The 22,385-nt window shown below is 49.7% G+C and overlaps 7 protein-coding genes across 7 annotated transcripts; 4 read left to right on the top strand and 3 right to left on the bottom strand.

Annotated features, from left to right (window-relative positions):
• Positions 1 to 249: 249 nt before the first annotated feature.
• Positions 250 to 4,644, bottom strand: N7458_009078 (ABC transporter B family protein; the record flags this gene model as incomplete). The annotated part of the gene is made up of 10 exons (XM_056912460.1): positions 250 to 276; positions 343 to 1,839; positions 1,900 to 2,072; positions 2,122 to 2,686; positions 2,734 to 3,310; positions 3,374 to 3,975; positions 4,041 to 4,101; positions 4,150 to 4,265; positions 4,327 to 4,404; positions 4,468 to 4,644. 10 exons carry the CDS (start codon positions 4,642 to 4,644, stop codon positions 250 to 252), a joined length of 3,873 nt encoding a protein of 1,290 aa, XP_056761309.1.
• A 458-nt stretch (positions 4,645 to 5,102) lies between these two features.
• On the top strand, positions 5,103 to 5,867 carry N7458_009077 (Zn(II)2Cys6 transcription factor domain-containing protein; the record flags this gene model as incomplete). Its single annotated transcript, XM_056912459.1, has 4 exons — positions 5,103 to 5,135; positions 5,188 to 5,211; positions 5,262 to 5,359; positions 5,423 to 5,867. The coding sequence occupies 4 exons, from the start codon at positions 5,103 to 5,105 to the stop codon at positions 5,865 to 5,867; spliced, it is 600 nt and encodes a 199-aa protein (XP_056761308.1).
• A 65-nt stretch (positions 5,868 to 5,932) lies between these two features.
• Positions 5,933 to 7,300, top strand: N7458_009076 (fungal specific transcription factor domain-containing protein; the record flags this gene model as incomplete). The annotated part of the gene is made up of 4 exons (XM_056912458.1): positions 5,933 to 6,205; positions 6,237 to 6,722; positions 6,776 to 6,993; positions 7,057 to 7,300. 4 exons carry the CDS (start codon positions 5,933 to 5,935, stop codon positions 7,298 to 7,300), a joined length of 1,221 nt encoding a protein of 406 aa, XP_056761307.1.
• Positions 7,301 to 7,619: 319 nt separating this feature from the next.
• On the bottom strand, positions 7,620 to 7,919 carry N7458_009075 (uncharacterized protein; the record flags this gene model as incomplete). The annotated part of the gene is made up of 1 exon (XM_056912457.1): positions 7,620 to 7,919. The coding sequence occupies one exon, from the start codon at positions 7,917 to 7,919 to the stop codon at positions 7,620 to 7,622; it is 300 nt and encodes a 99-aa protein (XP_056761306.1).
• An 849-nt stretch (positions 7,920 to 8,768) lies between these two features.
• On the bottom strand, positions 8,769 to 12,289 carry N7458_009074 (uncharacterized protein; the record flags this gene model as incomplete). The annotated part of the gene is made up of 2 exons (XM_056912456.1): positions 8,769 to 12,197; positions 12,257 to 12,289. 2 exons carry the CDS (start codon positions 12,287 to 12,289, stop codon positions 8,769 to 8,771), a joined length of 3,462 nt encoding a protein of 1,153 aa, XP_056761305.1.
• Positions 12,290 to 12,893: 604 nt separating this feature from the next.
• On the top strand, positions 12,894 to 15,784 carry N7458_009073 (DNA ligase (ATP) CDC9; the record flags this gene model as incomplete). The annotated part of the gene is made up of 4 exons (XM_056912455.1): positions 12,894 to 12,961; positions 13,073 to 14,891; positions 14,939 to 15,178; positions 15,239 to 15,784. 4 exons carry the CDS (start codon positions 12,894 to 12,896, stop codon positions 15,782 to 15,784), a joined length of 2,673 nt encoding a protein of 890 aa, XP_056761304.1.
• Positions 15,785 to 16,493: 709 nt separating this feature from the next.
• Positions 16,494 to 20,742, top strand: dppV (dipeptidyl peptidase DppV; the record flags this gene model as incomplete). The annotated part of the gene is made up of 11 exons (XM_056912454.1): positions 16,494 to 16,561; positions 16,636 to 16,687; positions 16,743 to 16,981; positions 17,037 to 18,060; positions 18,110 to 18,332; positions 18,390 to 18,622; positions 18,679 to 18,890; positions 18,965 to 19,088; positions 19,138 to 19,156; positions 19,515 to 19,994; positions 20,084 to 20,742. The coding sequence occupies 11 exons, from the start codon at positions 16,494 to 16,496 to the stop codon at positions 20,740 to 20,742; spliced, it is 3,333 nt and encodes a 1,110-aa protein (XP_056761303.1).
• Between the last annotated feature and the right edge of the window lie 1,643 nt (positions 20,743 to 22,385).

The raw sequence follows: 22,385 nt of genomic DNA, 5'->3' as shown, positions 1-22,385 counted from the left end.
ACTTTACATGATAGATTGTGCAACGTCAGGGAACAAAACAAACTGTAGGTCTGGGCGAGGCCGACTTGAAGGGCAACGTTGGCACTGCGAGAAGCGCAGCCACATTTCGCGCCAAGCTTCGGTCCTGTTTCACCAGCCCTTATAATCTTGTTCCAAGAGAAGTGAAGATGTACATATATAGTATGCTCTATGGTACATTGAGCCGTGAGTGGAGAAAGAAAACGCATTGGCGTCATGCGGCGAATGAACTTATCGATCTAGTCCATTAGCTTGGCACTGTATCATAGGAACGCAGTTAGTAAGTTTCTGACATGAGGGAGAACTCAGGATTGTGATACGAACCATCTGCCAGTATGTCCCCCGATTCTGGAGCAACTCCTGATGTGAACCGCGTTCAACTACCCGCGACCCTTTGTCACTCTGACTTTCCCCAAAGACAAAAATGACGTCTGCCTTCTGAATAGTAGCCAACCTGTGCGCTACCGCAACAATTGTCATACTTCTTCTTGCGGCCAATCTCTCAAGCGCTGCTTGGACTAATTTCTCGGACTGTGAGTCAAGACTTGATGTCGCCTCATCCAAAAGAAGAAGAGACGGTTTGCGCAGTAAGGCCCGGCCAATGCACAATCGTTGTCGCTGCCCTCCGCTAAGAGCCGTCTGTGCCTTGATTCCAAGGTCTGTGGAATATCCTTCTGGAAGAGAGGTGATGAAGGTGTGAATCTCGGCATCAACGCAGGCTTGAACCAGTTCTTCTTCCGTGTACTCTGAGTCTTTAAGTCCTAGAGTGATATTATCACGGATAGTGCCTTCAAATAGTTGTGGTTCCTGGGCTACCAATGACAGAGATCTTCGGTATGAGGTCGGGTCAATAGACTTGATATCTTCCCCGTTAAGGAGGACAGCGCCTCGGAACGGCTTGTAGAATTGCTCGAGTATTGATATCAAACTGGTCTTACCACATCCTGATGCCCCCACAAAGGCGACAAATTGGCCACTTTCGATGGTCACGTCAAGACCTGTGAAGAGAGGAGCTTCCTGTGACTCATATTTGAAACCAAGATTTTGGAACTCAATGTGAGCTCCGGACTTGTGAGATTGATCAGCCTTGTGCAGCTTAGCAGCAGCACTAATCTCGTCCAAGGCTGGCCTGAAGTTCAGAATCCGATTTGCAGAGGATGTGGCTTGAGCAATGTTAGGTCCAAAGCTGAAGAATTGACCGGCCTGTTGCCCACCGAGGATGATCGACATGTATACGACAAAGAAGGACGCAGGCTGGTACTCCCGGGACGCAAGAAGCTGGCCGCCATACCAAAATGTAAGTGCCATGGCGCAGAGTTCCACACTATCAGAGAACGCAAAAACAAGGGTTGCGAACCAGGATTTGCGAAAAGCTTTGTTCTGTTGTTCTTTCAAAAGGCCCGAATACCGGTTCAAGATAGAGTCTTCCATGGTCAACGCCGAAACAGTTCGGAATGCATGGATAGCTTCGGCGGCAAACTGGGAGCTTCCTGAGTACACCTCCGCATTGAGGGCCTCAAACTGCAGTTCGTATCGAATACGCATGAAGGCTGCAAGGAACACGCAAGGCAAAGCGGCAAATACAGTCACGAGACTGAGTTTCCAGCCAAAGGCAAATGCGATTGCAATGCAGCCTATCATACTGCAGACTGAAATTACTGGAAAAATGCCATTTAGCCCGAGCATCTCCTGAATTTGTTTAGGATCGGTGGCTAGCCGGGAGACCAGGGAGCCAGAGGCATTTTCATTCAAGTCGTAAAACGGGACAGGCTTTCGTAGAATATTTTCGAAGTATTCTGTTCGGCAAGAGGAAGATATTTCCTATTAACGTGTTAGAAAAGGCGATTAGATCTTACTTCGTTCAGGGCAAGAACAACTGACAACGGAGAGTCTTATGGCCGAGAATCCGACCGTTGCATAGCAGGCCGCAATTCCCAAAGACAAAATGAAAAATATCAGCGCCCAGAAATTCGCACCGTCGACCAGCTCTTTTCCTGTCTTTCGAAATACGTCGATGAGATTTGCAAATAGCCAGCTCTGTAAAGGGAAGGCGGCTGACCCTCATGTTAGCCAAGGACAGTGCGTTTAAATGACAAAACTTACAGGCAGCTCCCAGTGCCCCCAGTGCAGCAGTCAGGCAAAGTATCCAGTGTGTCCTTGCTTCGTAAAGAAAAACGCCGGTGCTGCGGAAAAAGCCACGCTGCTTCGATTTCTCTTTGTGATCCTCGTCTGGCTGACCGGGAATGACAGTCGTGGAACGTTCAAGTTCCTCTTCCAATGCTTCTGTGGCCTCCATAGGACCGGCTTCTTCATCTGCGGCAATCTCAAGTCGTTGGGCGTTAACAAGGCCTCGATAAAGTCCGTCCTCCATATCAAGGAGCTCTTCGTGCGTTCCTTCCTCGAGAACGGAACCGGCCCTAAGAACGAGAATCCGATCGGCCCCTCGAACAGTAGACAGTCTGTGTGCGATCACTATTGTGGTGCGATTTTTGGAGACGCGATCAAGGGCTGCCTGGACGATCTTCTCCCCACGTACGTCAATTGCGCTAGTAGCTTCATCCAAAATCAGAATTGTAGGCCCTTTCACGATGCTTCGGGCTATGGCGAGACGCTGTCTTTGGCCGCCACTCAATTTGGTGCCGCTCTCTCCGACAATGGTGTCGTAGCCCTGTAAGGGTTAGTCGGAGAAGACGTGTCAGGAGAACAACGACATACCTTTGGGAGACGGTCGATGAACTCGTCTGCAAATGCTTCTTTGCATGCATTCTCGACCAAGTCTGCCTTCACGGAATCAGGTTCATTTTCCCATCTTGTGCCGACAAGACCGAAGGAGACGTTCTTGAAAATTGTATCGTTGAAGAGAAACGGCTCCTGCTGTACGAGTCCAATTTGAGACCTCCACCACTTGAGATCCAACTCCTCAATGTTCCGCTCCCCTAGCAAGACACTTCCTCCTTCCGGGGAATACCACCGCTCAAGGAGAGCAACAATAGTGCTTTTCCCACATCCTGATGGACCAACCAATGCAGTGGTCTTTCCTCTTTCGAATCGAGCGTTCAATCCCATAAGAACTTTGCTTTCTGGTCGCGCGGGGTAGGTAAATTCCACATTCTGGAATTTAATGTCGCCCTGGGATAGAGCTTCGGAATCACAAACACCACCTACGACGATCCTTTCCGAGTCTATGATTTCGAAGAACGAGGTCGCTGCGCTGGCCGCCTTGAAAACCATCGTCAACGGCGTCGCGATGTTGCCAAGGACGCTGACTGCAATCATGATAGAGAAAAAAACACTGCAAGCTATGGTGAGCGATTGCATTGCGGACAGCACAGCGACTTGACTGTGCTTAACTTACATGATGACCGTATTAACGTTCGCAATGTGACCCTCTCGGTAGAGCTTCAGACCAAGCCAGAATGCCAGTGAGTAACTAGCGTATATGGCAAAAAACATGAGACCAAACTGGATCCCAAGCAGGATAGCCATGCTGCGACCTCTGTTCCGTGATTCGATAACCCATTGTTGATATTTCTTAGCTAGCGGAGCCTCGGCACCCAGAGAGATGACGGTCCGTATTGAGCCAAAGACCTCCGCTGCAATTGCCGAATGCTTCTCATCCGCTTTATCCACCCTTTGTTGGATTTTGGCGATAGCAGGCAACGTCAGGCAGCAGACGACGACAATGAAGAGAAGACAAGAGCTTGTGGCGAGGGTGAGGGCCCATGAGTATTTGAAGGCGATGATGTAGGCGGCAACGAGAAGAGCAGTAGATTGGAAGAGGATGGCCAGCTTATCTGATATGCTCTGCTGGATCGAATTGGAGAGAGTGGTGATTGCATTGACGACCGTTCCAACGGAGACTTGGTCCAGTCTACTGATTGGCAGCGCAAAAAGCGAGTTCATGTACTCTAGTCGCAAGGCAGATGAAACTCGGAGACTGATAACCCTAAAGCAGTACTGAGATGAAGCGAGTTAGCCACCTGGGGTCATTGAAAATGTTGGGTCGCGAATCGGCAGTTTACCATGGAGAAATATGTCAATGTGAACTTTGCGATAAATAGATAGACAATGTACAGACTTCCTCTGAATCAGCAATGTAGAACCTCATGAACAGAAAAAGCTATTACTTACCTCAGTCGACTAACCGAGGCTTTAAATTGCGCTTCAGTCGTTGTAGTTCCCGGGGTAAAGTATGAACTGAATTCTCCAACCAATCCACCAAAGACGATATTCATGATCGGCAACGGCTGATTCAACATTAATCTCATCTCCATCCGTATTTGACAAAGCATGTAGCATAAAACGCACCACACCAGACCCAATGGAGCATATTAGGGCGATCGCGAGGACTACCCGGTCCCCTGTGGTTGTATAAGAGAGGACTCTCTGGATCCCATTAGTATAGGGTCTCATAAGAACGTCAAAAGGCATCTGCTGAGCGAGACATACGAAATAATCCTTGAGCGAAGTAGCTTGCTCGGCCGTAGCTTTCACCTCCGGATCCTCCTTGGCATCCGCGACCTGATCGTTGGGTTGGCCATCTGTCGACGCCGAGCGCGACTCTCCGATCGCGGGTTTTTCCTCTACCACAGTTTCCTGCGGTAGGGTATTCGAGGAAACTCCCATCCTGTCAAGTGAGGGCGAATAGGTGGCGAGTTGCGGGAAGCATAGATTGGAGCAAAGAGCGAAGGGGGTTACATTCGGTTTATATTTGATGACATCTGGACGGGGAGCTATGCACCGCGTTTAGATGGAAGAGAATACGAGGACTACCGATATCAGGATAGTGGATCTGAGACGTGGCTCTTCCGCGGGCCAAATGAAGAGAGGCTTACGGTGTTTCTAGGCTGAAGAGTAACTGCTTAGCGAGGCAAGTTGGAGTTGGGGATAGTGCCAAACAGTCAAAAGTGGGGAATCTTGCGCTCAGGTCCATTCTGGACTTTCGGGATTATACAAATCCCCGGCCAAACGGGATCCACTTCGTTGCTTCTCGAGGCACTGCTCCCGGGCTTTCGGAGTCTGCTTTTCCCCCTACTTCATCCTCCACATCCTGTGGACCATTTTTCTCAGACTAATACCGGAATATGGCTACCCATCACGCATTCGAGAGTATTTCGGTGAGCCCCTTTTTGAAATCTCGAATTAAATGCCGACTAAAACATTGGCTAGTGCAGTCGCTGCCAATTGAAAAAGGTAGATCCTCAATGCAACCTTGTGCCACAGGAGTAATAATAGGCTTCTAGATCCGATGCAATCGCGTCAGTCCCCAATGTGACAAATGCGAGTCTATTGGGGCTCAGTGTCAATACCGGCCTCGAAAGCCACGAAGCAAGAAACAAGGGTGCCTGCCTACCTCTGTTTTAGCCTGAATGATCTGGACATATTAACTAACAGCTGACAATAGCAACGACAACAGCGACTACTCTATTCTCACGGACGTTCTCAGCCGCCTCCAACGCCTAGAAGAACATTGTGGCCTGGAGAAAGCGCCAGAAACCGACGAACATGCCGATCGCTCGATGTCACGTTCATTCGTCGACTCGGACATCGCTGGAGCTGTGCTCTCGGATCACGCCCAGGCTCCAGCCACGCCTGGTGTGATCGGCGGTATCTTGAGTCGCATCAAAAATCCCCAAACCCGGGCTTTACTTCTTTCGAATGTATTCAGCCATCTGCGTGCGGTTGAGTCATGTTTCTTTGAAAACGAAAACTGTATGGGAGCTATTGCGGCTGCGATGATGGAAATCGAATACCTGCAGGAGACACCAGCCAAAGAGGCACTAGAGAACCCCGAAATTCCAAACGAACTGACCAAGAAATTTATTCAAAGCAAGTTTGCCGCCCAATAATAGCGATCGGTTTGCTAACGCGTTGCTCAGCTTATTACGATTTGTACCAGTATGAAGGATTCAAAATGCCCTTGGAGAAAGACTTTCTACTTTCCATCCCTGATCTTTTGAGAAATCCCCACATTCAGGTTGACTATGTATCACAAATTATCTACTATTCCCTATGTCTTCAAAGCATCATGCTGAACCCCAGTTTGTACAACGATATCGGCGGTCTGGTGAGATATATTTACCAGAAGTGCCAGACCCTGACTGAATACTGGGTGGATCATATACAGAATACCCCCACTGATCTCTACGCAGCAATACTCATGGCAAGTGAAGCTATAATTCTTCAAGTAAGATCAAACAGGACTTACAATGAACCAGGTATCGATGGCCCTCGAGGGCTGCAATAGCGAATTGGCGTGGAAGATGCTCGGCCACGCCTTGACCATAGCCAAAGCCTTGGGATATTTCTACGTGGATGGGTACCCAGACGAAGCGAATGGCCAGCCATCACTCCTGCAGGGACCGATGACCGATGAAACCGAGGTAGACAAAAATCGAAAACGATTCGAATTCTGGCATTTACTCCGAACGGACTGCCTTTTCCGGCTATGTTTCGGCAAGCCAACCCTTATCCCGCCAGGGTCCTGGAAGGTCAACTTCCCAGATCCAACGATTGATGGCATTGACAAGGAATCTTCTCGCTTTGTTCAAATTCATTTTCTGGCTTCTATGCGGCTTACCATAGTGGTGATGAAGTACCTGGATTGGGTTGACTCGGGGCCAGACCCTAACCAGGTTTCGCATGATGCAACGGTTGACAGTTTCCTTGCGGAAGTAGAGTCGATTATGCGTGACTGGGACACGGTAGGATCTCTCATTAATATTTTTACAAGGTTTTGATTGCTAACATAGCGAAGGATGAGCTGCTTCGACTGGCCAAGACTCAGGTCGACGCATGGTTTTGCAGCGACATGATTTTTAGCAGTTTCAAGATCCTCATCATTCTTCACCAATCGAAGAAATGTGAGCAGCAAAAACACCATTTACCACCTAAAACCGTGGAATTCTCGAGAAAGTCTATCCAAATGTTCCAGTCCCTTCTAGGATCAGCATTACACGCATACTCGGGTATCAGGTATGTGAAGGTGATTTCTACTCTGAAGCGTTATATAGGCAATTACTAACTACTAAAATCCAGTCTCATCTTACTTCACCAGTTTATCCCTTTTTTCATCCTGTGCTTGGATATCATTGGGAATCATGAGCGTGAAGAGGTAGACACAGACCTCGCTTTGGTGACTTGGATCGGGGACCATGTCGAAGCGATCGTAGAGGAACGAGTAGAATTGAGACCTGTGATGATTATCGTGAAGGCTATGTTGACAGCATGTCACCAAGTCAGAATGAATCATCTTGCTGCTTCGATGACAGGAATTGAATAGGTCGAATATGAGCGTGTTGCCATAACTTACCGAGCCTTGATTTACGCCTCGGATTGTCACTGAAATTGAAACTGTAATATTGAACAGGATATCTGCTGGTTCATGCAAGGCCAAATTCTCTCGTTTGGCCGCCACTAGCCGCTACAGGCAGACAGATTAGACTACATCAGCTACAAAACTTCATCATTAAAAGGACAGCATATTTTCCATGTGCCTTAAGGACACGCAGGTGATGAGTAATGAAGGTTAAAGACTACCATTAGATAAACGAAATCAACCACCTTCTCCTCGCCTTCCATGTCAACAAAGAACGATCAACTTACTGTGGCGCCATAAAGTTCAAACCCAAGCCACTCTGGAAGACATCAGCGCGGTCGAACGGAAGACCGCGAGAAGGCAGACGTCGAATCCAACGCATCACTTTTTCGATCGCATTAGCATAAGCTTCTGCCTGTGTAGACCCACGAACCTTGAAAGAGAAACAGTTCTCAATTTCCTCATCTTCAGGACAGGGGGTAAGACTAGACTCGCCCTCCTCCAGGCGCCACAGAATGCCCTGCAAAAGGTTGTAGTCGGTCAGGTGGAAGTCAATAGCCTCAAAGTATATGTTGACAAACATGGCGAAGAAACAATTCTTAGATTTGACGGATGAGTGACAGCTGTGTTGGTAGTCAACTTGTGTTGTGTGGGTGCGCCTTTGGATGGATATTCAAATTTCAAATGAGTAGACTCTGTAGATTAGAGATGGAGGAATGAGTTCTAAGTCTGAGGATTTGGCTGCTTAAATACCTCATGATCATTAAGGCAAGTGGCTATAATAGGATCACTTCAAAGGCTTCGAAGTCTTTGCATCTTAAACTGCTTCGTTGTCACATTGATCACGTCTTCACAATCGAGTTTGTTCTAAGTAATCATTCTTTATTGGTGAATGACCTGCTAATGTCAATATTTGTCCCTTTGATGTGACCTATTCAAAGTCTTTCAGGTTCGTCATTGTTTTCGGGGCTCAAAGTCACACTTAGTTCTATTCTTGTCCCTGCCTCTTCTATGGGTCCATCCACCATTGTTTAGAGGTAAACCCCGCCGCCGCTATGTGGCCCTGTCTGCCCTTCCCAGGCCGCTTGCCAACGGCCGTGACAATGACCGGGTGCCAGCGCACGCCGCGGCCCGGGATTATGATACCTTGAATCTACCATCGGCTCTCGGACATATTCCTGGTGTATAGGAAAAGGGTGACTTTTTGAATGCAGTCTGGAAATCTTGACCGTGGCCGTGGAAAGTTATGCCTCGCTGCGGACACTCTCATCCAGGGTAATGGAAGAGAATTAAAATGGTACCGCTATCTTCTTGTCTTCAGTAGGTGTATCTTAAGCTACACTTCAACCGGACTTGTACCAGCCAACGTCTACCGCAATGAAAGCAAAGTTTTGTTTATATATTTCATCTTTATATCTCAGATATCGGATAACTAGAACACAACCGTTGCATATTGCAAGGGCTCGCCAAAGACTTGAATGACATCATTTACCTGAAGCACAGGCGAGGAAGATGGCCCTGCGCAATGTGAAACCATGATGAGCCAAGTCAGATCAGGGTTCCAGGTCTCCATTGCACAAATGGCATTTTCCACCGATTGGAACATGCCTCTGGACACATCATCTGATGCTAGAGAGAACGCTCGGTCTGATTGTTTAAAGTAATACTCCGGCCCAACAAAAAGTGCAATCCATGCGCCCAGAGCCTCACAAATCTGATCGCCCGCTTCCAAGGGCAGCCGGACGTGAGAAAGTAGTGTGATGAACAAAGATATCAAAGCCCTCCATAGAGCGTGTTGGGGCGTGAATGTTCGCGAGCCGGGCGCGGTGGGCGACAAGGCAAGAGATGGTGTCACTACGAAGGTAGAGTCAGACCCTGGCCCTGCAGGCTGCATCGCTGATGTTACACTGGCTGGGTCGAGGTTGTTCTTTCTTTGTTGCCGAGCTCGTCGCTCATTGGCCGCCTCGGCATCCTGCCGTACTTGGGCCCAGACGCGCTGGTAGAGCCGCTGCCAACGCGGGAATTCTGCTTCAACACGTGAAGCCATGAAATCACCGGCGCCCTTACACATGGCTTCAATTGCCTGACAAGCCGTTGTAATGACAAAGGTCTCTTCTTGGAATGTTTGGATATCGGGCGGGTTGGTAGAGCTTCGAGACTCGGTAGAGGATCGGGTCACGAGGGTAGTCGAGGAGGAGTCGCCTGCTAGTGATGAAGGAAATACGACTCTGGACGCGACTGAAGGCCAAAGGTCATTTATGAGAGGCAGGAAGCTATTCTCATTCTGTGACAGAGATGGCAGAACGTCAATGAGCATTGAGAGGAGGGAGCGTCGAAGGTATGGCGACGGGGATGAGATATGGGATGGAATGGATTTGACAATGTGAAGAAGGAGGGAGTGGGTTTTGCTCAATGGCTTCTCGCTATCTTCTGGCTCCTTTGGCGGGGGAAGTGGCTCATCGGATTCGGCCTGCTTCAATAGCTCTTCAATGGATTCTGGCTCAGGCGGAGGCTTCTCGTAAGTCTCCGACCAAGGCTTTTTGGGATGTGACAGGCTGCCATCGATCTCAACGTCATTTTCCGCGTTTTCAATCCGCTTAACCTTCCGATTGGCGATGTCACTTGCGACGGTAGAGAGAGAAAGATGCTGATATTGTGATTTGCGACTGTCGTGTGGCCCTGTCTCTCGACCGCTGTCAATCGTCAATAGAGCCGGCTTCCGTGATCCCTCCTCCACAATAGCAGCCAAAGTCTTGAACATCATTTCGACAAGCTTAGGATAACCGTGATAGAGATTAAGAATGCCAAAGATAGAGTCAACCAGATCATCCAAGTATGGAACAAGTGGCGCACCACATAGTTTGACCATCATGAATAGTACCTGGGGAGGATATGGTGATACGTCGAAGGTGTTCAGCTTGAGAGCTACTGAGTTGACCAAGTAGTCCACATTCTCGATGATCATGGAGCTAGTGTCAGGGTAGTTGCATGCCTCAGTAAGGACATTGAGACATATCATAGCATGCCGCTGAAGAGTTGTATTATTGGAAGCGAGTAGTTGCAGCGTCGGATACAAAGCATCCATGAGTTCAGGTCGGAAGGCCTCACCCAATTGTTGCGCTTGGAGAGCCACGGCTTCAAGAGCGAGAGCTGACATTTGCCAGTCACCAGAGCCATCGGCAGGCAGATCATTCAGAATTGTCAATGAAGTGTAGTATAACTCTTCAATCATGCTAGTACGCTTGACTAGCGAGTTGGATTGCTCCAGATCGTCGTCAGCAATGAAGTCGTCGAAATCGGCCGAGTATTGAGACTGTGCTCGGAGAGAAGTCAGGGCTAGCCAGAATGGGGCCACGGCGGAGTCTTCTGATCCGGCATGCAAACGATTGATAATAGACCTCGTGATTTCGTTTCCTGACTCTGAGAGATTGAGTTTGACAATAAATTCTCGCATGTCTTTTAGCGTTTGCTGCTGGCTCTGATGCTCGAGTAGGACGGGAGGAAAGGCTATTGACTTGGACTCGGACGCAAGTACATCCCACCGAAGATCGCCAGGTGCCGACACTGACTGCAGAGAGTTTGTACCATACTTCACCACGGCACCGATACTATCACACAAGCCAGAAGCTAAGCTACCTGTAAGCAAGTCTGATCCAGATTGGAGCTGCGACAATATTTGGAAGACGGTCGATATCTGTCGGATCCCCCACTGCTTGGCAGTTTCGTCGTTGCTTTGCATGATACGGGGGAAGGCTGTTAACCAAGTATGAAGAGATTCCTTTAAGGAGTCTAGCACGACTGGGTATGTTGTAGCAAGGTGAAGGAGAGTCAAGTAGGCTTGGTTCGGATGGTCGCCTTCATTGTCGGCCAAGACAACGATCGTTTCAGCCATCATGGGGACGGCGTCCTTCAAGGTGGTTTGACACTCCTCGATCACCATCACACAGAGATCTAATAGAGCAGATTGGACTTCCGACCTTCGATGGCGGCGCACCTGAGTGACATTGACAAGTGCCAGTTTGATCTGTGTAGTTGTGGCCTTCAACCAGGAAGCATCGAGGGCCATTTTGTCCGATTCTGTAGAGACTGGAGATATCTTCTCCGCATTGGCGGCGGCATGATCGTTGAGTACAACTTTCAACATTTGGTTCAAAACCTCCAGACATATCTGCAACAGTTTGTAGGACCGTCGACTTTGGGTTGTGGGACGTATCACCTTTGCCAATGCCGAAACAGTGCGAGGCATGATGCTAGCTAACACGACACGGTCTGTAATTCGGGCATAGAGCGATTTGAGTGTTTTAGCAGCGGATATGCAGATAGCATCGGATCTCTCATCCAGCACACCCTCGAGCAAGATGTATACGGTCTGGTCAACGACCGTAGCGGTGCCAATATCATGAAAGATGGTTCGATCGGCGACCGGTCCGCGTAGCGTATCGAAGATGACACGAAGACAATCAAAGCAAGCTACGGAGAGTTCCTCCGCCACTTGCGCCTTCAGCGGTTGTTGCCCATCTGCATTATTCGGAGATCCTCCCACAATCAGCGTCAACAGTATGACCAGTTGCTTTCCCAGCGCTGGTGATAATTGCTCTCTCCAGCCATCCGCAATCAGGATATGTAAGCATTGCACTGCTAGTTCGAGGCATTGTGCCGGAAGTCGTTGTGTCTCGTTGAAGATATGCGACAGCGGAAAGAAGGCATACTCAGCGAGCTTCCCATCGAGTAAGTTCTTCGCCGCAAGCTCTTTTAGAGAATGATACACCGGTTCGAGGGCACGAGAGACATCCAAGGGTGAGGCATGACTTCCACGAAATCTCAAGCCCACTGAGCTGAGCTCAACACAGGGCTCTCGTAGCTATGGTACGTTAGACGTTTGTTGAGGAATCATGTGAGTCCATGGTGGGCCAAACTTACCAACTTAAAGGATTCCTGCCGCACATCTGTCATGATTGCTAAGAGTGGAGTTGAGCCTGGCAGGTGGGAAAGGCATCTGAGGCACAATGCCTAATTTCTAGCCTCAAGACGCAGAGCAGCAAGCTTCCATCTTGAGTCTGGTGCTGTCATTTCTTAAGATCGTGAGTGCAGGCCATGACCGTGTGAATTCCCCACCGCCTGATGTTCTGCTGGTCTTTGTAAGCGGTGAGCTCACGGTTTCCTATCGTAGCAAAATAGCTCTCCACGTGACAGGCGCGTCACGTCGCGCGGAGAAAGAGCCGCGAGGTTGCCTGGCGAAGCCAAATCAAGCTGGTGTCTGTTGCCTGAAAGCAGTCCTGTCTGGCAGACTTTATAATTTGAGGCTCCCCCAGGCTGGATTGAACCAGTGGGATTTCTCTCAAGTTCTTCTATGCGCGGCCTGCGGATTCCGTTCGCGCTCACTTCGCTGTCGCGCTCCGAACCGAACTTATTGGCAATATCGCGGTACACCAAGACATCATCTTTTTCAGCACCTACTCCGTGTCGAACCTTTCTGTCGCAATCAGCTGCTCCGAATTTTTCGCTTTCTCGCTTGCACATATTCCGACCAGCGACATTTCTACTATCTTTAGCAAGCATGGTGGATGACAAGAATCGGAAACAGGCTACCTTGGGGTACGTGCGTGATTCTCAATTGACCATCGGGTGCGTGAATAGAAGAATCGCGGTGGATATCAATCATTGCTCTTCAATTCTCCGTTCACCCGATTTCTAAGTGACTGGACTTGCTAACAAGCCTCACCGTGGTCATTTTAGGCGGTTCTTCGGCTCAAATGCAGGTGCCAACCAAGCATCGAAGAAACAGACGACACTGGCATTTGGTGGAAAGAGACAGAGAGGAACTGATGAAAACGCCGCTGAGTCTGCGGATGCAAGTGCTGAACAAGGAGCCGAGCTTACCCCCAGCGCCGAAACCAATGGAGTGGAGTCAAGCAAGAACTTGAAGCGGGAAATGGCTGAGGACGCAGAGGATAGCGATGGATCGGACGTCCAGCCTGTCTCTAAACGTCGGCGTAAGGCCACGAAAGATCGATCTTCCTCGGTTGAGAAACGCTCGCCTTCCCCGAAGAGATCACCCAGAAAGTTCCCCAAGAACTCCCCTACGAAGCCCTCTCCGAGCCCCGTTAAAGCTGAAATACCGTCGCCGACACCAATTGTGAAGAAAGCGTCCGGAGAGGAGACTCCAGAGGCGGATCCGACCTCAGATGTGGATGAAGAGGAGATTGAGTCCGGAAGCGAGGCTGAAGAAGAGGCCAAGCCGGAGGTGACAAAGAAGACCATGGCGAAGGTGCAGGCCACTTTGAAAGCCAGCGGCAAAGATCCATACCCGGATTGGAAGGCAGGCGAACCAGTTCCCTACGCTGCCCTGTGCACGACTTTCTCATTAGTCGAGATGACCACGAAACGCCTGATTATTCTCGCACATTGTTCCCTATTCCTCCAGCAGGTGTTGCGCCTGACCCCAAACGATCTACTCCCTACAGTGCAGCTCATGATCAACAAACTGGCCGCGGATTATGCCGGGATTGAGCTTGGCATTGGTGAATCGTTGATTATGAAGGCCATCGGCGAGAGTACTGGTCGCAGTCTGCAGGTCATCAAGGCGGACCAGCACGAAATCGGTGATCTGGGGTTAGTCGCTGCCAAGAGTCGTGGCAACCAGCCTACCATGTTCAAACCGAAGCCCTTGACCGTCAGGGGTGTCCATGAGGGACTGCTAGGCATTGCCAAGGTTCAAGGACACGGGTCGCAGGATAAGAAAATCTCTGGCATTAAGAAGTTGCTGTCAGCTGCGGACTCTGCCACCGCTGGAAAGGGCAATAAGGGTGTTGACATCACTAATGACAAGGGCGGTCCTAGTGAGGCTAAGTTCATCGTTCGCTTCCTAGAGGGCAAGCTGCGACTGGGCCTTGCGGAGCGGACCGTCCTTGTGGCACTGGCTCAGGCTATTGTCACTCACGAGGCCGCCGTTGCAGGCGAAAAGCCTCCAACCCCCGAGCGGCTGGCTGAAGGCGAGTCCGTTCTCAAATCAGTATATAGTGAACTGCCAGCCTACGAAGTGATCATTCCGGCAATGTTGGAGCACGGTCTCTTCAATCTGCCCAAGGTGTGCAAGCTCCAACCGGGTGTCCCGTTGAAGCCCATGCTTGCGAAGCCCACGAAGTCGATTACTGAAGTTCTCGACCGCTTCGAGGGCAAGGAGTTTACCTGCGAATACAAGTACGATGGTGAGCGGGCACAGATTCACTTCGTGGCACCAGATCATATCCACAAGTACCCTGGATCAGCTGTTACGTTACAAAGGGATCAAAAGGGCCTCAGTGCCATCTTCTCTCGCAACTCCGAAGATCTCTCAAAGAAGTACCCGGATGTGCTGGGTAAGCTTGAAAGCTGGGTCAAAGAGGACGTCAATAGCTTTGTTTTGGATTGTGAGACTGTTGCTTGGGATACTATCAACAAGAAGGTTCTTCCGTTCCAGCAGCTCATGACCCGCAAGCGGAAGGATGTGAAGGTAGAAGATGTCAAAGTCAAGGTCTGCGTCTTCGCATTCGACCTGCTCTTCTTCAACGGCGAGGTAAGCAATCCCTGATCATTAACTTGTTGCCATAATCATTAACCCAGCATCGGCAGCCATGTGTCAAGAAGTCACTCCGTGAACGCCGAGATCTACTACATCAATGCTTCCAGCCCATTGAAGGGGAGTTCCAGTTTGCACAATTCGGAGACACCAATGTCCTCGACGAGATCCAGGACCTGCTAGAAGAAAGTGTCAAGGCTTCGTGCGAAGGGCTGATGGTGAAGATGTTGGACACGTCTGAAAGTGGATATGAGCCCAGCAAGCGGAGTCGGAATTGGCTGAAGGTTCGATCCAAAACGGCACTGTTTACGCAATGGCGGCGATACTGACTTCTTCCTGTGCAGGTCAAAAAGGACTATCTAGCTGGCGTTGGCGACTCTCTCGATCTCGTCGTTCTTGGTGCTTACTATGGCCGGGGCAAACGTACTTCGGTGTACGGTGCTTTCCTTCTGGCTGCTTACAACCCCAACACGGACACGTACGAGACCATTTGCAACATTGGTACCGGCTTCTCCGAGGCAAAGCTTGAGGAATTCCACAAGGAGCTGAGTCCCTTGGTCATCGACCGGCCCAAACCTTTCTACTCCCACTCCACCGTCCCCAAGGATCAACCCGACGTGTGGTTTGAACCTCGTCTGGTCTGGGAGGTGAAAACGGCTGATTTGACCCTTAGCCCTCGGTATAAAGCCGCGGCGGATGAGTTTGAGGGCACTACTGGTGGCGGTAAAGGTGTCTCACTGCGGTTCCCCCGATTCATCAAGTCGCGCGAGGATAAGAAGCCGGAGCAGGCCACAACGACTCGCGCCGTGGCGGAGATGTATCGGAAGCAAGAAGCGGTGGCCCAAGAGACCGCCGGCAAGCGCGGCGTGGATGATGACTTTGAGTACTAAGACGCATTATACTGAGCGTTTTGCGAATCCATAATCAATCCATCCAATTTTCTTGAATGTTGCATCGTAGTGAGAGTAATCTCTCGGCGGTCGTCACACCATTCAGCATGCATTATGCATCATGTAGGACTAGATTGGCCTGGAACATCGGGACGAGGCATCGCCATTATCTGACCGGCAATTGCACATTTTCAGCAATCTCTTGCAATTATAGCTAAACAATGTACCAATCTGCCAATTATCAGTCGGCAACGGTAAATTTCCGACAGCAACAAGCTCTCAATTCCCGGACAATGCCGTCCACTCTTTTCCTCCATCCCGCCCGGGTATCAGCGGGCCTCCCCCGCTCGGCTTGGCGCTGCAACCCAAGCCATCAGCGCGGGAGCCAGGGTCCTTCTTTGTTCTCATCGCGAGCCAATTACACCTGCCAATGACCTTCGTGCTTCTCTTATCCCCCCTCCGACAGAGCAGATCGCACTTTCTCCTCTTGCGAGCCCATCATCATGGCCGTGCAGGACCCTCCGCTGCCTGTTTATCACTCTTGGCATCGAGGAATGTAACATTTCCCCCTGGGGAAACTGTCGGATCACCGATGGTCACCGCGGTGGAAAGATACATAAGCAGAGGCACGACTTGGGCCTATTTTGTCGTTCGTTCATTATTTGTTACCATTATCTGTACCTGTGCGTGTGCGTATCTGGTTGCGAAGATGCACTCGTTTGAATGGGCGGTCCTTGGATTGAGCGCTCTGTCAGGGGTGAAGGCGCTGACGCCCGAGTAAGCACACTCTCCTGTTTTCATGCCCTCTGTCAATGGGGTCGGCACGGTCTATCTTACTAAATTTATTCCAGAGGGCTCATTGCAGCTCCACGCCGTGGTGAAGCTGTCCCCAATCCTTCGGGGGTATGTTGTCTGTCGTTCTTGTTCGATATCGACTCAAGTACTAACATAACACAAGGAAGTAGCCTTGTTCTCAGCATCGGAGTATTCTTGGGAGACGCATAAAACCTCGTCGTCTTGGAACTTGATTGACTTGAACAGTGGCAAAATCACTGTGCTCACAAATGATAGCAATGTCTCCGAGTTGATCTGGTTGGGCACCGATGATTCAGGCCTGCTGTACATCAACGGCACCAATTCCGATATCCCTGGTGGTGTTGAACTGTGGGTGTCTGATACAGCTAGTTTTGAGAAGTCGTATGTGTGTCCCAGTTTTCTGTTGCTTATTTGTTTCTCACCAATAATGATCCAGTCGGTACAAGGCAGCCTCTCTGCCTGCTCCATTCTCCGGTCTCAAGACCGCGATTACCGAGACAGGCAATATCAACTTCCTGGTGTATGCCCAATCCTACGCAAATGGAACTGCGTACAATGAGGAGCTGGCAGCTACCCCGTTGAGTACGGCTCGCATCTATGACAGCATCTACGTGCGGCATTGGGATACCTGGCTTACTACCACTTTCAACGCTGTCTTCTCCGGCATCCTCACGAAGAAGAAAGACGGACAGTGGGCCAACTCTCGCTACTCACTCGACGCACCACTGAAGAATCTCGTTTCTGGCGTCAAGAATCTTGAATCGCCATACCCTCCGTTCGGCGATTCATCGGATTATGATCTTTCTCCAAACGGAATATGGGTTACTTTTAAGAGCAAGGCCCCAGAACTGCCCCGCGCTAACCACACTGCATCTTATATCTACCTCGTTTCGCACGATGGTAGCGTGCAGCCCGAGGCAATCAACGGCCCAGACAGCCCATGCACCCCTCATGGTATTAAGGGCGATACCAGTAGCCCATCATTCTCACCGGACAGTCGGCACATTGCCTACTTCCAAATGGGGAATATCGCGTACGAGTCTGATCGCCGTGTACTCTACGTCTACACCCTTCACTCTAAGAAGACCATTCCTGCTGTCGCTAAGGATTGGGACCGCTCTCCAGACTCGGTCAAGTGGACGGCCGATGGCAAGAACCTCATCGTCCACAGTGAGGATCACGCACGTGGGCGCCTATTCTTTGTTCCCGTCGACGCTGGTGATGACTACAAGCCCCAAAACTTTACCAACACAGGCTTTGTTAGCGGCTTCCGTAATCTGCCTAACGGCGATGTCCTGATCACCGGCTCGGCAATCTGGACCAGCTGGACTGTGTACACTGCGAACCCCAAGGACGGTGTGATCAACACACTAATCTCTGCCAACGAAGTCGATCCGGCTTTGAAGGGATTAAGCCCTGCTGATGTGGATGAGTTCTATTATCAAGGAAACTGGACCAAGGTAAGTTACAGTCTGAGCCATAAACAGAACTTTGTGCTAACACAGCCAGATTCATTCTTGGCTCATCTATCCTGCCAACTTTGACAAGTCCAAGAAATACCCACTGATTTTCTATGTGCACGGTGGACCTCAGGGCTCATGGGCCGATTCTTGGAGTACACGGTGGAACCCCAAGGTCTGGGCTGACCAGGGGTACGTGGTGGTTGCGCCCAATCCGACTGGCAGCACGGGCTTTGGACAGAAATTGACCGATGCTATCGCAAATAACTGGGGTACGATCTGACCTTTTTTAATGTCTGCTCTTCCAGCATGATGTTGACTCTCCACAGGTAGCTACCCCTACGATGATCTGGTCAAGGCCTGGGAGTATGTCCGAAAAAACTTCCACTTCATCGACACCGACCATGGTGTTGCTGCGGGTGCCAGTTACGGCGGTTTCATGATGAATTGGATCCAGGGCAACCCCCTGGGACGGAAGTTTAAGGCACTTGTCACTCACGATGGGACCTTTGTGGCGGATGCTAAGATATCTAGTGAAGAGCTTTGGTTCATCGAGCATGATGTGAGTTCTTCTATCTACTACCCTCTCTTTATAAGTCGCAGTCTGACATGAGGCAGTTCAACGGCACCTTCTGGGACAACCGAGACAACTACCGACGCTGGGACCCCTCCGCGCCAGAGCACATTTTGCAGTTCAGCACTCCTACTTTGGTCATTCACAGCAGTAAGGATTATCGCCTGCCTGAAGCAGAAGGTCTGAGTCTGTTCAATGTTCTTCAAGAACGCGGTGTTCCCAGTCGTCTGCTGAGCTTCCCCGATGAGAACCACTGGTAAGTCCAGGTTGTTTGCAACGATTAGCGCTTAATCCTTTCTGTCCCATTGGACCAAGCTGACCTATCTGTAGGGTGTTGAACAAGGAGAACAGTCTGGTGTGGCACCAGCAGGTCCTGGGTTGGATCAACAAGTATTCCGGTGTTGGAGCTAAGAACCCAGACGCCGTGAAGCTGGAGGATACCCAGATTCCAGTGGTCAATTACAATCCTTGATCTTGGAGTTGGCGACTGATGCTATACAAAGACTCTGTCTGGCGCTCTAGGTAATGCGTCAGTGTGTACATACTTTGTCTTAAATGCATTCATATCCCTTCTGTCTCTAACAATGCCCTGTGTAGTTTCAATGTGTCTGACATTCATATTCTTGTTTCACACCCTGTCTTTGTAGCGTACAGACATCTTGAAGGGAACTTCCTCCATCTGAGACGTGGGAAATCCGGAATTTGCCATCTTGGCGTTGGCGGTTCTCAATTATAAAGTCACCTGTTCTGCTCACGCCAACTTCTTCAACTTCCCATCTCTCACTTCCTCCACCACACTCCACCCCACCACGCTTTCTTCCCTCCTCCTCATCTTCCCAAATCCATCTATTTTGATCAAGAGCTACCTACGTCATCCTAGTCCCATCCTCCATGGCTGGCTCCCCTGCCCAGGAAGCCGCTGCACACCAGTCTCGCAAACGGCGTGCCTCTCAGATTACCCCCGACAAGTCCAAGAAGTCGACTGTCAGCATGTCTCCTGCCAGTGCTGAGACCAACTCAAACAAGCCGGCCCGGATGGCTCCTGTTAACCCTAAGGGCTCCACCAAATCTGCAACTTTGGTTACCGATAAGCTGCCCACGACCATCGACAAAGCTGAGGGCTCCGGTGATGGGAGTGTCAATCCCAAGAGTGCCAAGTCTGACTTAGCGGGCAAGGCTAAGAATAAGTCTGAGAAGGTCACTGCGAAGAACAACAAGACCGATGAGAAGGAGAAGCCCGCCGCCAAGAAGGACGACAACAAGGACAAAGGCAAGGAGAAAGCCGTGGACAAGGCCGTAGAGAAGGCCATGGAGAAGGCCAAGGAAACCAAGGTCGATGCCAAAGACAAGGCCACCAAAGGTAAGGTTCTATACCATCCTCCTGCCTCTGCGTATAGTCTTGCTCTCTCGCTCTGATACCAATTACTAACCTGCACCTCAACATTCCAGCCACTGAGACCCCCAAGCCTGATCAGGGAGTCAAGCTTCCCGACCTTGTCAAGCCCGTGCCGTCCGACTCTGCGGACTCTTCTGATGAGGACTCCAATGACTCCGACGCCATTGACACTGATGACTCTTGCGACTCATGCGGCTCCGACTCCTCGTCTGACACCAGCGATTCCGACAACAACTCTCACACCCACGACTATCTGGAAGATGACCTGTACAATGCCCTAGACATCAACTCAGCCGAAATCTATGCTATGAGCCCCGAACGCCGCGCCGAGGAAAAGGCCAAGACTCTCCGCAACGTCCAGGCCTTCGTCGACAACACCAAAGATAAACACTACCACAACTTCCACCTGGACCCTCTGACCGGCCGGGACAATTACGCCAGTTGGCTGGTAGGCATGGAAGTTCTTCTTCGCATGCACCAGGTTTGGTGTATTGTCGCAGATGTCACTGTCCCACTTGACCGAGGCCACGAGATGTACCCATGGTATGAACACATGCTAACCGTGGCTATTTCACTGGTCTATGCCAACGTTTCCAAGGAGGTCCGCTCCGACCGCTGTTTTATGAGCTCTACTGTACACCGTAACCCTAACAACATGATGCAGCACCTCTGGGCGCATTTCGGTCAGCAGCACGAGGGTGATTCGGACTAGATGGCTGCCTCGGTGTTTTCTCAATCTCTCAAGGATGGGCAAATTCTATTCTTATCATGACCGGAAAAATTGCGCGCGCTCTCTTATTTCTTTTCCTGGTGAGCTTGTTGCTGTTGCTGGTGATATGGTTCTGGAACTGGTTTCGTTTCGGATCTTTGGTTTCGAGGGATTGCTTGCTCAGGCTGAACTGCAGAATGTGCTCAATGAGCTTAACGTGCATCTTTATTCTGCAAAATTAAGTGGCTTGATTCGAGTTTTCCAACTTCCATGTCAATTCTGTAAACAAAAACGACCTGCACCCCGCTTAATGATAGAATACCATGTAGAGGCTATGGGGTACAATTTTGACAATCATACTTGACCTAGCTGAGAAACAATTCCATTCCTCAAACTTGAGCTCTATCAATGTATCCACGTGTACCGAACCAGTCAGTGTAGAGAGAAGCACTAGACAAGCACTGGAAACAAATGAAACAAATCCATCGTTCCTCCATTATCTGTGATTAATATTATGAAGGATGCATGACATTATTTCATTCAACAAAGCGTGGCCTATGAATTGAATATCTCATGGATCCGAGCCAGAGCTTAGCCTTTGCTCTGTCAAATCTCGTCCCTTGAAGCGCCTGCCTGAAGTTCTTGAGTCCATCGGCCTTGAATTATATGCAAACCTGGACATACGGCGAAAATATGTACGACAATTTCCGGCACAGGTAAATCTAAGCTCTCATCCTCCTGGATCAAAGCAAAACACTCTTAAGCAGCATTCTGGTGCAATCAAGAAAGTCATGACACATTTGTACTTGACTCTTTCTAGAGAAACGATACGGTCCAATTTAAAAGAAATTACGGGCTGTCCATTTCAGAAAACAAAACGTTAAAGGACTCTGCCATACGGTATATAGCAGAAAGCCATGTCTGATATGGGCCCATACTCGGTCAACAACCCATCACATGGGAATTAGAACCCTACTAAAGATATGAGATAGATATATGAATGGATCTTGAGGTGTAACAAGTCTCCACTAGATACGTTGGTGTAGCGGAAATTCTCGTAATCCGCACTCAAATGGGTCGTAGACAGTGTTACTAGGCGCCTACAAATGCCAGAATGCGCGCATCGGTGGGATTACATTCCAGTCAATTTTCGATGAGAGCAGGTATAGAAAGTGAAGGTTATTTTGAGAAAGAACCGATTTAAACCGCTACGAAAATTCTGGGTGTATGGTTTGATGTAATGTCATTGAATAATAAGAGCTATGGCTTTCATAGCGCTGCTCTCCATGAGAATGGAGTGTTATCAGCTACCGACACTATTAATGTGTGTTGAATAGATATGAGGGTGAGATTGGGTCACCGAAAGAAGACCATGCACCAGTATAGCTGCTTCAATGAGATATGTGGTGCTCTGCAAGGTGTATTCTCCTTGAATATATGGAGCGAGGCTGGATCTGGTTCTCACCCTCGTCCTCCCCTTCACTCTCGTCACTCTCCTCTCCATCCTCCTCATCGTTCATATTCCACAAGACATGGAACTCCGATTGGCCCCGGTACTGCCAGTCACCATCACCCTCCTCCATGCAGACGAAACAAGGGCAGACAGATTGTTATGTATTGTGAGCGAGTATGCTTGCTTCCATTCT

Source organism: Penicillium daleae (assembly GCF_028827525.1).
Source record: "Penicillium daleae strain IBT 16125 chromosome Unknown utg000008l_segment0_segment0, whole genome shotgun sequence".
Lineage (NCBI taxonomy): Eukaryota > Fungi > Ascomycota > Eurotiomycetes > Eurotiales > Aspergillaceae > Penicillium > Penicillium daleae.
The sequence above is the reverse complement of the archived record's forward strand: the minus strand, read 5'-3'. Positions and strand labels throughout refer to the sequence as shown.